The sequence below is a fragment of the Kwoniella botswanensis genome, chromosome 1 (genome assembly GCF_036426115.1).
Source record: "Kwoniella botswanensis chromosome 1, complete sequence".
In the NCBI taxonomy this organism is placed as follows: domain Eukaryota; kingdom Fungi; phylum Basidiomycota; class Tremellomycetes; order Tremellales; family Cryptococcaceae; genus Kwoniella; species Kwoniella botswanensis.
Window position 1 is genome coordinate 130,392 of NC_088599.1, and position 14,131 is coordinate 144,522.

Sequence of the window (14,131 nt, forward strand, 5' to 3'; positions counted from 1 at the left end):
GTACTGCATGGTGAATACCGCTAGATATTGTAGTCGTGGTGGGGTAAACGTATAAGTATTGCAGCGTCAAAGGGGGTTTTGGACATGCCACAAATCTGATATGCAATCAAGTGTCATTGTGAAGTTCATGAGATATGATGTAGACTGTATGGCTCTGTTTGACGCCAGTCAGCTCGCACAGTATCATGATTGACGATCTTTTGTGAGGTTGACATCTAGGCCACGACTTTCTAGGTGATGCTTCCCAACAACCTGAAACAGCGATGTGTACAGCAATTAGCGAAGCCAGTCAGAGGAAGTCTCGCATGTTCTGTAGCCACAAAGATTATGATTCTGAGACGTCTTGGGCGGTCTCGGCTTACTAGGCTTCCATTATCGGAGTGAGAGGACCTCCCAAAAGTAAGGTGTCATAATGTACACACTCCTGTTGTTGACCAGACCCTTCCATACTGAACACGTAAAATGGATATGCTTGTTTATCCATAACGGACTTATTCAGCTTCTGCCCATCGTTCACATCTACCCCAGCGATATTATCCATCCTTCAAATCACCCAGTCTTATACTAACAATCTCCTGAATAGCTATGGTATCCATAGCTTCAGAAATAATTACCACCGAGGCCACCGGCGCCTCCTGCCCAGATACCTTGTCTCCGGCGGTTCGAAAGGCTTTCAATGCCATAGAACGGTTTAAATATGAAAGTCAACGATTTCAAGACTCGATCAATTGTGCCAGGTCTCAGCTGTCGACTTCAGAGCTGGAAAAGTAGGCTTCGGAGTTGAGGAAGGTAGAAAGAAATCGTACTTTACTTGAGAATCCAATTCGTCTTCAAATCTCACACCTTGGTGGATGTCTGGAAGTTTGGAGTAACCGCTGTGCCTACGAGGTCATTGATCATAAAGTCTCTGAAACGTTATCCAGAAATCCATCTTTGAAGGCTCATCGTACTTTTGAGCACGATTATCGAGACAGACTAACGTGGCTGAATAACACCAAAATTCGATCCATGTTCAACAAGCAGTTTGGCGATGTGAACGAAGCGACTATCAGATCGTGGTATTCAAATGACAACGATGCGAAACCACCGACTTGGGGTGATTACCACAATTTCACCTACGAGGCTAGTGAAGTTCCCCATGAGACCGGGACTTATCGTTGTCAATTTGGTCCAGAAGGTGGGAAAGGACTGATCGCCACTTTGAGTGGTCTAGACTTCGCAGAGGATTATGTTCGACAGGCGTTGAGGCATGACCTCTCTCGCTGAACTGTTCAAATGATCTTTCTTCATGAAACGTCACGCGGTATGTGTATAAGATCGTGATTGAATGCATCACTGATGACACATGATCGGACTTGGAACTGTGTGTCCAAACGAGAATTTACATCATGCTTCTTCTCGGTGTTTCATTTCGTCCTTTGTGTGGTGGCTAACCCAAAATGAAGGGTCAGAGTGGCAGGGGATGTAGTTCTAGGGCTATGATCCTTGGCAGAGGTATATATGGCATGAAAATCATCCTAAAGATACCTCTAGGCAATTGATGGTCAGGGAGTGGTATGGTGATGTTTCTACCGAACATGTGCATATGAAAAGTACAACAAGACTGTGAGATATGAGCTATGAAATATGAATGTACTACAACTAAGTGACAGCAACACCTAAGTATGCCTCCAGACCATCAGGTCAGTTTACGTGATTCCCAAATTTCTTTAGCCTTCTTCAACCTTTTCATTGAACCGAAATTCATCAGCTCATATGCCATTAGAATGATGTACAGTATCTGAGCTAAGACTACAAGAAGAATGTCACTCACCTCCATTCACATCCTTCCTCGAACTCACACCATCCACATCTCCTAGTCTGTTCCAGCGTCACTCCGTTGGGTTCTCTCTCGCCCATCCAGAATTGTAATACATTTTCTAGATGTTTCGCCAACAATAATGGAGAATGATTGAACTTATGAGTACCTATTATAGTACCCGATGGAAGAGCTTCATTGTCGCCTTGGTCTTGTTCTTGGTCGTCATATCTCCCTTTGGAAGCAGATGGTGAGTGAATCGTACTGTTATTCGAAGTACTTTGCTGAGAAGACACGGGCGTTTTCAACAAATTTACTACTCCCTGACCTCCCCCAATGTCTGTGTCCAGATCAGGGTTAACCAAACTCATTTCTACAGCCCAAGCTAGTTCATCCTCCTCTTTCGAATCTTGCTCTTGCTCGTCGTTATCGCTTCCGGAACAAATCTCTTCGCTAGTCCGTGTGGGTGGTCTGGATATGTTCAGGTTCTTATTTTCTGCTGTTCCGTCTGATTGAATCATATCGACTACTTCATCATCAAATAGTGTTTGGATGGGATCTGCAGTAGAGCTTTTGAGGGATTCTTTGATGGCCAGTTCAATCAATCTTCTCTCCTCGGCTTCGACCTTTTCGCCGTTCTCGATGGGGAGTAGGTACGATGGTGGTGGTTCTCCTTCTGCCTGGTCGTGGAGCCTAGTACCTCTTCTACGCCTTTTACCTCTCCTCCGATCTCCGTTCTTGTGCTTTTTCTTACCACCCGCACGCCTGTAAACAAGTTTGAGTAAGTCTTCCGTCCTCCCTAAATTCTTCTCTTCTTCCTTTTCTTTCTCTTTCCCTTTGCCCACATTCTTCGTCCTATGCGTAGTGGTCATACCCGACCCCAGACCCAATTCTGATACATACTGATTCCAAACCAGTTTCAGATCATTTAGGTTCTCAGCTCTATCACTTCCATATCTCAGTCCATTTCCCACTACGACCGATTTACTCTGTTCCAGAAACCCTTCTGAGAATCGTGTCGTAGGGTCCAGATCGAGATGAGCAAAGATATAGTCCCATGAGAAAGGATTCCGACTCGGTAAGATTGATTTACTACTAAGACTAGATTCACCATTCCCATTTTGAGTTAAAGATGCAGTGGAAGTGCGATTGGACGAAGAAAGTAGTATAGCATCTAGCAGTTCTTTGTAAAGCATTACTTGTAATCTACCTGATAGGGCATCTTCTTCTTTGGGTAATACGTTGGAAGCTCGTGTTTTGGAGTCTGATATGTATAAACGATGTGTTCTGAGTTCGATCTTGGGCAGTGCTGGCCGGGAAGAAGTGAAAAATGTTTTAAGAGAAGTTTGATTGGATGGAGTGTCTGAAGATAAATTTGAGGTTGAGGTGGGAGGGATAGGTTCGCGAATGATCTCATCCTATGATGCATTCAGAAATCAATCATCATGGGTCACTTGAAGAGTGATTGGGCTGCATAACTCACTATGACACCATATACCAGAACTCCTTTGACAAACCCTACAACAGGTAATTCACGGCATTTGCCCAGGACCAAGAGAGCTTCCATCGCAGCAAGCATGTTCAAGAATCTATTCGAGAATAGCGAAAAACATCAGTCTCGATTTTAGAGTTCGTATTTATCTGCGTTGAGTCGCTGGGGTCAAGACGAACCTTAATCCCCATATATCCTCATCAGTGGCGATCGGCACTCTGATCTCTTCGGGGTGTATCTCCCTTTCCAGCCGTTTATGTATTTTCTACGACATAGCAAAATGACATGCATTAGCGTGTTACCCTGTCTACTTCTTACATGATGTCCAAAATGAGATTAGGTCAGATCATCGATAGGTACGAAGGTCGACATTAGTATAGATTGAACTTACCTCTCCCCGTTTTAGTATCTTCTCTTTACCTTCCACTTTGACTTTATCAACTACGATCTCATTCCCTTCTTTCGACTTGATTATATCTGGTCGTTGTGATGGTGGAAGGTATGGTAATGTCCTTAGATGACTATAAATGACGCGCTACGCTGATCAATGATAGGTCATTCTGAATGATGGGACGTGGAAAGGTTATCACCTACTAGTCGTACTGTCCATAAAATGATATTAGCTTTCGTATAACATTCTGCAGGTATGAAATCATAGGATATGCAATGATCACCCACCTGAGTCTCACACCATACTGGTCCCACCAAATCCGATACACTCAAATAACCTTTCTTCCTAAATTGCTGGAAAGGACTCATCACCTGTATTGCTTCTGTGTCGAGCGGTAGATCTTCGATGTCATGTACGATACCATTCGTTATTCCATGATTGATGGTAGGCTTTGATTGAGACTCAGCAGCTTGTAAGGCTTGTTCGAGTTCTTCGTCATATTCGTATGGTATATCATCGTATTCGTATTCATCTTGCGTCTCGTCGATTGGACTCCCTCCACTTCCACCTTCGCCCTGATCGATCTCCATGCTTTCGATTGATCTGACACCTTGGCTTAACTATTGACTGGCTAGATATAGCGTATTGACAGTTGACATGATCATTGAGGCATGTTGTTGTTTGTACAAGATCTGCCTGATTGATATAGACTTGAGAGGATAGATACGATGTTATGATTTTGGGTTGACTGGATCAATCCCAGGTCAACCTCCACATCACCCTCGTAACCAACTGGTTCACCCAATCAATTGATTAGCAAGTCATACCAAAGTATCTCATGCGGATGCTTGGAGATGTGGAATATTGCGTGTCCTGTCCAAGTCATGCTTGCGAGTGGTTGTCCAAGCTGACAGCATGCTAGCCAATGAGCAACATCAAGAGCTATTCGTAACGCCATCCTGCTGCATCTCGTTAAGATATATATCTCCTATAAAATGTAAACGTAAATAACAGAAAAAAGAAACCACGACCCATAACTATAAGCAAACTGCGAGAGGCAAACGGATATAAGAAGTGAGAATCTTTAATATGTATATAACTTTTTACGATGGGATAAAAAGAGTTTTATATATAATAAAGAGGATGTGGAGACAGGTGATGGTTTGGGGGGAGGGAAAGGGAAGGGGTTTTTGGATTGTGCAATTAATTCATTTTTTTGAGATGAAAGAATCTGTATATATGCGAGGTAGTGGGAAGGTGAAATGATAATCGGTATTATGATGAGAAAGAGAAAAACAATAAGATCTAAAGTTGGCTTAGATCAGATCGTTTATCCGGAACCACCCTGTTGAAGAGCATCAGAAAGTCAGCAAATGTACATATATGTGTAGACAGGTAAAGAATCAACTCACAGAGTAGACTTTACCGAACATCAATTCTTGCATCTTGTCGTAGAGAGACAAGACACCAGCACCGGCAACACCACGGAGGATGTTAGCACCAGCACCCTTGAAGAGGGATTTGATACCTTCCTTGGCGATGATCTGAGAACCAGCATCCATCATGGACTTGTAGTGGACGGTACCACCGGAGGTCATCATCATTCGTCGTCTGATGGTATCGAGAGGGTATGAAGCAAGACCAGCAGAAGTAGTAACAGTCCAACCAAGAGCGAAGGAGGCCAAGAAGTTACCTTCGAGGGGACCAACGAGGATGACGGGTTTGATGGAATCGTAAAGACCGAAGTAGAGACCTCTGTAGACAATGATACCGACGACGGAAGGAACGAAACCTCTGTAAAGACCAGCAATACCATCGGAAGCGAGAGTCTTCCTGTAGACATCGACCAAACCGTTGAATTGTCGAGAACCACCCTTCTTGGCGGACTTGTTGTCGTTGGCCAATCGAGTTCGGGCGTAATCAAGGGAGTAGACGAAAAGAAGAGAAGAGGCACCAGCAGCACCACCGGAAGCGATGTTACCAGCGAACCATTTCCAGTAACCCTCAGACTTCTTGAAACCGAAGAGTGACTTGAAGTAATCCTTGAAGGCAAAGTTCAAGGCTTGGGTGGGGAAGTATCGGATAACGTTGGCGGTGTTACCTCTCCAGAGAGAAGCGAGACCCTCTTCCTTGTAGGTTCGGGAGAAACAGTCACCAATACCCTTGTAAGGGGTAGAGAGACGACCTTGCTTGATCCTAGTGTACAGCACGAGGTCAGCGGGAGTCCTTCATTTTCTCGGTGAAGCTGTAATTGTAAAGATATCACTCACATTTCATCTTGGTTTTGCACCAAAAGCTTGATTCTTTCGATGGGGGCAGCAGCGGTCTTGGAGACAGCGGCGGACACACCACCCATCAAGAAATCGGTCAAGAAAGCCTTGGCATCCTTTGGTTTTTTAACGTCGGACATTTTGCTATATTGAACAGGAGAGTCAGTGGCTGACATCGTGAAGGGAGGTCAGATAAGGATAAACCAAAGGTTTAAACACTTGATGATTGGAAGTGAAAGATTGTAAGAAAACTGATGAAGGGGAGAGGGGATGATCCACTGTGCTCAGCAGTAGTTGGGGGTGAGGGGAGTACGAAGTACCAGATCCACGCGCTGTATCGGCCATGGAAAAGGTGATAGATCCCCCCTTGGTCCCCTTCCACGACTCCCGCAAGAGATGGACGAAAAACAGAGTTTCATGTTTGTTCACATGACCATTCTAGAAGAAGCTGGGAGATGGTGATATGATGAGGAGAGATGAGACGTCCACTCACCACTACCTTAAGATTCTATGAAAGAGTGGTGAGTTATAAGGATGATGGAAGGAAAGATAAGAGAAAAGAAGGGAGAAGAAAAAAAAATGGTGGTGTATGGCGTGGAGTGAGTGAATGGGTGAACAGCAACAGATGGCATAATACAGTCAGTCATAACGCATCAACGGAATTAAATTGTTTCTTTCCCCTCATTGGTCCGATTTATTCCGTCCGTCCAAGTGAGATATCGCCGCTGTGGCACTGGTCCAATCTACCTGGCAGGCGGCCCGAGCCATCCGGTAATCTACGGTTTTAAAATTCACATCCAACCTCACAAAGGTTAAAGACAGTCACGAAGATTGGCTTGGATCCAATTGAAATGTGATTCAAATGGCTCGTCAATCACTGGCGTAGACTTATTGTGTCGACTGTGAGACGGTACCGGTGGCATATACATTGACCTGACGAGCGAATGCCTGATCCTCGTCCTGCCTATACTGAATGAGGGTGATACCACTCAAGATGCTTAATGCCCAAAGGTAGACCGAATAACTCCGCTAATCTAGTATCTGTTGGCCGGTCAATGATGAAGGGTTGGTGACCTGTTTTTGGATCGATTGACGATACTCGTCTGTCATTCCGATATCCTCATAACTATCAACTCATTGGTGAAGTCTGCGCTGAGAGCAGTTTCAGGCATTCCCATATCCACATCATTGCGGTAGATATCTCTCATGTCGGCAGCAGAACAGCATGAGACAAAATCCCTTTTAGCCTCTACAATCATGATATCTCGGCAGGTCTGATGATTGCTATTTTAGTTTCAACACTTGACTCATTGTGAAGACGGGCACCATAAGCGTACACAACGACAAGAATGTTCAATCTCTTTGATGATATTTTGTTCATGTTTCTCCTCTGTTCGGGCGCTTGCGTAGCAAGAGCTAGGATCATGATAGCGTCATGACATATCCCTAATGCGACATACCTCAACCTGCCTTTTACCTACCTCTACCCTTCGGACCCACAGTGAAATCAGAAGGATCCATGCCATTCATTCATATCCCTTCCTCGCATCATTACCGTGAGGCGCATAGACTATGATCCCTCTTCGACATCCATTTGCAAACCACTAAAATTGCTATGTAAATGTACGTTCGAAATCGACCAGATATCCAATTTTAGTCTTGCATTCTGGCAGTCAGAGCATTAGATGAGCTCGTTCACTGCTCGTCTACTCAAATGCGATGCCGGCCTGGCGAGAGGGAGTTCCTCCCCGACGTGTTCGCTCGTTTCTGAACAAGGCAACCGGGTCTGACAACGTATAAGAACCTTGAATATGTGTATTGGCGAAGATCAGATCTGCATCTGCACTTCCGTCTCTGTGTGTCCAGCTTGCGACTCTAAATCCTCTGAATACTCGGGTCATCAAGTATAGTGTCTTGTCCTTGATTTGCCTTCATAAGATTGGCAAAATCAGCTTCTGGATAATGAATATCCATGTTGCGACCTCGAGAAGAGCAACCGCTGTGCAGAACTCAGTGATATTTAGTGTTCCCCGTCGTCAGCATCGGAGTACAGATGAGATGAAACCTGACATTCTGTCTTGTTTTAGAAAGTTTGAATTACCACAAATCTATCTGATCATTGGCATTGTTAGAGTGCCCGATATTCGTATTCTATGTATGCCACATTTGATGATTGCAGCTTGTCACGGCTCCATCGATCCATCGACCTCAGCAGTCTGGTGCCTATGCAGACAGTGTTTGATGGGTCTCCTAATTTTAGACCAGGTTTCGCTCCAGACGCGATTTGCAGGGCTTCACTTGACTACAGTTGTACCAAGGGACGAAGACGACGCGCAGTACCGAATGTGCCTTTGTTTTCGCACATAATTGATAAGGCGGTCACACTCCGCGTATCAGATTGAATGTCTATGCATTGTTCCCTGCAGTGATATATTATAGATTTCTTCTCGCTCGAAAACATGCAGCCATATGCTAGACACAAACCGATGTACCGTCATTCAGTCGAATGTAAGAGTAGTCCTCGTAATCTCTCCACAACTCAAGAGTAGAGTTTGTGTACACAGCTCGGGCGAAAATGACCATGCGCAGCTCATATGCTAACTGTTCAAAACAACACGTCTGGGAGTGCAGTAGTTAATTGAGTTACGAGTGTGTCGGAGATATCCTTTGTTCTCTGTTCCTGTGACGCTTGGACCCATCTTGCCTCTCTTGATGCGCCTCAGGTGTGATCTGGTACTCAACCTCCTGGAATTAGACAGGGAAATAACGAAAAGGGAGCCTGCGCAAGAGCAAGGGAAAACAACGGAAAGGCGCAGATCACGGATCCAAGCACAACACCAACACCAAAGCATAAGACCATCGAACATAAAGGAGATGAAGCCAAATGAATGCATTCGACCTTTACGGTATATACGATACAGAGCACAAATCACAAAGCAAAGCAAAGCAGAGGTTAACGAAGCTCAGAGTTCATGCCGACATCGAGTTCGATGAAGAGGAAAAATTATCCTTGATTGTTATTTTGTCCTTCTTTGTTGTTGTCGTTGATGTTGACTTTCACCTTTGTTCGTATCGTATCGTACTTGTACATCATCAATCCTACGTACCATACATCCCATCACCAGAAGTATAGCATGATAATATAGTATATCATCGACAACAATTTCTTCCCTTGACAAACCACACATTCTTTATTTTTTCACTTTTGCGTCATTTGACAATCCACTCTAGCCAAGAACACAAGACACAAGACCACACTCTTTACTCCTCGCAGTTATTCCTGATCCTGATCAAATCACAATTACATACGACTGTACGACATCGACATCGATCCTTCTATATATACACACACACAGAGACATCGTTATTGATCAGTTGGCTTGAATCAATTACCATCAGTCATTTTTAGAATACTCCATAATACTCGTAAATCAAAACACTACGTCAAGAAGACTTGCACACATCAAATCGTCTCCTTCTTCTCGCCTCTTTTTGTTTGCTCATCCCTCATCAATCGTTTCGTTGCCACTCCACCATTTGAATTCGATTTGATCTGATTGATTTTATATTGGACATTCACCTTACCCTCTCCTTTGTTTCCTATATTTGGATCTAGGATATACAACCCACCATCTGTAACACATCCTATCTTATACTGTCCCTTCACCCATCGTCCTCGACAACATGCTTCGGCTCGCTTCCCTCTCGCTTCTTTCCCTCATATCTGCCCAATCCCTCACTCTCTACACAGGCGACACAACTGCTACCGCCACCTCAACAGCCTCAGCAGCAGAAGGTTCATATACCGGTTTAGCAGCCTATGATCCAACGGTCCTTACTCCACCTACACCTCCCGAAACGCCAGTCACATCCTATACACTCACTTTACCTTCCAATGGACAAGCCGTCCTCGACCAGGGTCTATCCCTCTCGATAGCCCAGAAAGGAAACTTTTTAGGTTTCAGTGTGGAATTGTCCATCGCGAATAGTTTGATGGGATCAAGTTCGACGAATATGAAAGTCCCCTTTCTGAATTACATGGCCAACATCCAGAATCGTGCGGGTGTAGGACCAGTCATTAGAGTTGGTGGTAATTCCCAGGAAGGAAGTACGATTTTCACCGGTGGGTTGGAAGACGGTGCGGTGTTGGATAAGATAAAAGTCTCATCGGGTGTTGTAAGTATCTGATTGTCCATCGGTTCGATCAACTTCTTTCTTCCCCTAACCATTACACCTTTCATTCTCATTTCATTTGGGTTCTTGTTCACTTACTATTCTATTTTAATTCAGACCGACACACCTCTGATCAACTATTCCCTTGAGCTATTCTACCTCATGGCCAACATCACCTCCTTAGTCGGAGCAGATTGGTATTTCGGTCTATCATTCAACGAATCTGCTGTAGACTCGCCAACGGGTAACGTCCCCATCGCTGCCAAGTGGGCTCAAGATATCCTCGGTGAACATCTCTTGGCGTTGAGTGTAGGGAATGAACCTGATTTGTGGGTTTTCCTTTTTTCGTCTTTCCCCTATTTTATATGATACACTGACATGATATTTGATTCCAATAGATACGTTGATCATAGTAAACGAGAATCAGGATGGGGAGTATCCAACTACGTCACAGAGTTCGATACGATGACTCAATCGATTCTTGCCGATAACAACCTGATAGATACCACTGCTTTCATCGGTCCTTCCACATGTTGTCAAGTGGAAGGATTTGAATTGGACGATGTTTTCAATGCCGGTTGGTTGACGAGCAATGTCGATAATCTCGCTGCTGTCTCGGTGCAACACTACCCTACGAACAACTGTAAGATCAACGGGAACGTCATTGACCCTCAAGCTATCTTTTCGGATTTCCTCAATCATACTTCCGCCCAGGCTCAGGTGTCGCCGTATTTGACCAATTCGCAGACTGTCCTTGGCGTTCAGAAGGAATTCATAATGTTGGAAACTAACACTGCTTCGTGTGGTGGGTTTGCAGGATTGAGTGATAGTTTCGGTGTGGCTTTGTGGTGAGTCTGAAAACTACTATATCGTCTTACAATGGTTCGATTGGAGACTGACTTGTGTTTGTTTGGGTGCTTCAGGATGGCCGATTACGCTCTTCAAATGGCATGGGGTAATTTCACCACCGCTTTGATGCACGTCGGTGGACAGAACGTATACTACAACCCATTCACCCCACCTCCATCAACCGAAGCAGCTACCAAAGAGTGGACTACCGGATCGATCTACTATTCAACCTTGGTCATCGCCGAGGCATTCGGCAAAAGCAACCAATCGAAGGTTGTCGACATCTCACCTTCCACAGACCAAGATGCCAATAACATCTATCACCCCATATACGCCGTTTACGAGAACGATGCACCTACCCGTGTGGTCCTGTTCAATTACATTGACGATAGTACCGGTGCTAACGATCTTCAAACTACCATCACTGTCGGTACTGCCACTTCGTCCGTCTCTGTCAGATACCTCAGAGCATCAAGTGTATCGGAGCAATACAATATAACTTGGGCGGGTCAGACACTCGGTACCTCATTCGCATCTGACGGTAGACTCTATGGAGATCAATCGACTGTGACGATCCAATGTACAGATGGAAACTGTGTCATACCAGTCTATGCCCCCTCGATAGCCCTGGTATTCTTGACTGAAGACGCACTCAGTAACTCGACGCCTTCAGCAGATGCCACGACAGAATATGAAACTAGTATCGTTGGAACGGGAAGTGCGACGGTCGATAAACAGGCACTGGAAACTTCGAATGGACAGAGTTCGAGTCAGAATGGTGGAACATCTAAAGGAAATTCTTCTTCTGGTGCTATCTCAAGAATTACCAACGTTTCGACAACGTCAATGGGGTTGGTGCTTGCTTTCACTGGAGGTTTGTTGAATTTGGTAATGTAATAGTTGGGTTGGGACTATAGAGCAATTACATACAGATAAGGTTTTATAAAAGTGTTGTTTGAACAATTATCATTCATATATCCAGATACGTATCGATCACATAGCATATTCATCTGCAACAAAACAAAATAACATACTACTAATATACCTCATACACACGTCGATGGTACTTTTGCTTCTATTGCATTTCTCTCCTTTATTTGGGACAATTGTGATTTATCTTATTTCGTTTCTTGTCTTGTTTTTGTATATATGGATAAATAGTTTATGACATTGCATATTATGCTATTTCGAATTCAATCCCACCAGAGAGGAGAGGTGCATCAAGAATACGAGTGAAATCACCACTATACATACACTTCGAATGTTATGATGATGGTATTTGATGGAAGAACCAACACCTCCACTTGGACGTCCACCATCCTCACTTGGATCTCTGATCTAGCAATTTCCCTTTCTCTCCTGCTTTCCTTCCAGATCATCTTATCGCTTTGCATAGTCATTATTCACATAGACACGCAGATACAGTGTACTCGAACATCCCAGATCGATTCAGACGATCAGATTATTCTCATTCAGCATGTCGAACAAGAATCTACCCTCGTAAGTTTCAAAATGTCAAATGTCTAACCTCAAATGTCGGCTCTTCGTTTTCTTCTTTCCTCTTTTCCTTCTGTTCTGATTTTCATCTTCAATCTTCGACCTGAAACCTTCTGATTTGAGCTGATTTGAACGAGAAAACGATATGATATGAACAACAGACACGATTACTACCAATCTCTTACTCACCTTACATTGAGTGTATATATGAAAGGATACGGTGTGGAAGGGATCAAGGATAACGTGAAAGTGGAATTTGACACGCGAAAGGTAAGTATAAGTATTCCTTAAATCAATAGATGATATAACATATATGGTGAAGAACCTTTGCTCGATGCCTGGTTTGATAGGAAGGGGAAGAAAGATGACTGACAGCCTGTATTTTGTGTTCTTATTGAACTAATGTAGATTACGATCAATCTTCCTCCCCTTCCCTCTGGTCCAGGAGCCGAAGGAAGGACGATAAGTTTCGAGCCATTGTTTGATGAGATTGGTACTGAGGGAAGTACGTATAGAGTATTGAACACCAAGGTGAGTCGAGTGGAACTGAGATTCTCTTGGGGTTGTCTTCTTTTGTGTTGTTCAAGTAACCTTAGTTCGAAGATAGTCTTTCTGTCCTGAGGATTGGTATGCTGATATATCCATCATTTGATCAGATCGAAATCAAAGTACTTAAAATCAATCCTATCAACTGGCCTTCACTCCTATCCGATCCAGATTCAACATCAACCGGCGGACCATCCTCATCCTCATCCCAGAGAACTACCATCGTATCACCAGCACCAGCTCCTTCAGAAGCTACACCCACTCCCGCTCCTACAACCGAGGTCAAGAAGAAAGAAAAGAAGAATTGGGATAAAGTACTGGAAGATGAACTTGTCGAAGATCAATCAGATGACAAAGACCCTGTGAGTATCATTTTGGTGATCTAGATGATATTCTGTCTATTCATGTTCAACATGCTGTCATATCATCATATCTTCATGTACTCTTTAAAGATTGCACATTTATCACATGAGCTAACAATCATATTTTTCGTCGTACGCAGAACTCCGGAGGTGATGCAGCCTTGCAGAAATTCTTTTCTCAGATATACGGGAATGCCGATCCCGATACTCGTCGAGCGATGATCAAGAGTTTCACAGAGAGTGGTGGGACGACTTTATCGACCGACTGGAGTAATATAGGTAAAGGTCAGTCTCGATGCTTTGAACCAAAAACAAAATTGAGAACACTAAAGAATCTTTACTTATATCTTGACTTCTGGTTCCAGAACGTACACCAGTGAGACCTCCTGAAGGTATGGAAGAGAAGAAATTGTAAGATATGATATGCAGAATGAAAGAAGAGAAATGACCGCGAGCGATCATGCACAGATGGTATATGTAGTTGACAGTGCAGATCAAACGATGAATATATATCATGTACAATACTGAGAAGACAGATTGGACATCTTGACGATATAGCTCTTTCATTCACATACTCAAATACGTACACAAGACAACCATATTCACCTGACAAGTACTAACACTCATTATGATATGATATTGGATCATTTACAAGATGCAAATTATGATCTTGTCTATATATCTACGTTTATGATTATAATCGTGATCGATAAATAGATCAGCACACAAGAATACTTATACACTAGGATTAAA

General features: G+C 43.7%; 4 protein-coding genes across 4 annotated transcripts; 2 read left to right on the plus strand and 2 right to left on the minus strand.

Moving 5' to 3' along the window:
- Nucleotides 1-1,678: 1,678 nt before the first annotated feature.
- L199_000052 (uncharacterized protein) lies at nt 1,679-4,271 on the minus strand (the record flags this gene model as incomplete). The annotated part of the gene is made up of 7 exons (XM_064885825.1): nt 1,679-1,724; nt 1,814-3,216; nt 3,282-3,387; nt 3,470-3,555; nt 3,682-3,811; nt 3,885-3,892; nt 3,969-4,271. The coding sequence occupies 7 exons, from the start codon at nt 4,269-4,271 to the stop codon at nt 1,679-1,681; spliced, it is 2,082 nt and encodes a 693-aa protein (XP_064741897.1).
- Nucleotides 4,272-5,084: 813 nt separating this feature from the next.
- On the minus strand, nt 5,085-6,091 carry L199_000053 (ADP,ATP carrier protein, mitochondrial; the record flags this gene model as incomplete). The annotated part of the gene is made up of 2 exons (XM_064885826.1): nt 5,085-5,877; nt 5,952-6,091. 2 exons carry the CDS (start codon nt 6,089-6,091, stop codon nt 5,085-5,087), a joined length of 933 nt encoding a protein of 310 aa, XP_064741898.1.
- A 3,544-nt stretch (nt 6,092-9,635) lies between these two features.
- On the plus strand, nt 9,636-11,870 carry L199_000054 (uncharacterized protein; the record flags this gene model as incomplete). The annotated part of the gene is made up of 4 exons (XM_064885827.1): nt 9,636-10,127; nt 10,242-10,453; nt 10,523-10,972; nt 11,048-11,870. The coding sequence occupies 4 exons, from the start codon at nt 9,636-9,638 to the stop codon at nt 11,868-11,870; spliced, it is 1,977 nt and encodes a 658-aa protein (XP_064741899.1).
- Nucleotides 11,871-12,450: 580 nt separating this feature from the next.
- On the plus strand, nt 12,451-13,793 carry L199_000055 (uncharacterized protein; the record flags this gene model as incomplete). Its single annotated transcript, XM_064885828.1, has 6 exons — nt 12,451-12,473; nt 12,632-12,740; nt 12,879-13,001; nt 13,127-13,378; nt 13,519-13,663; nt 13,744-13,793. The coding sequence occupies 6 exons, from the start codon at nt 12,451-12,453 to the stop codon at nt 13,791-13,793; spliced, it is 702 nt and encodes a 233-aa protein (XP_064741900.1).
- Nucleotides 13,794-14,131: the final 338 nt, after the last annotated feature.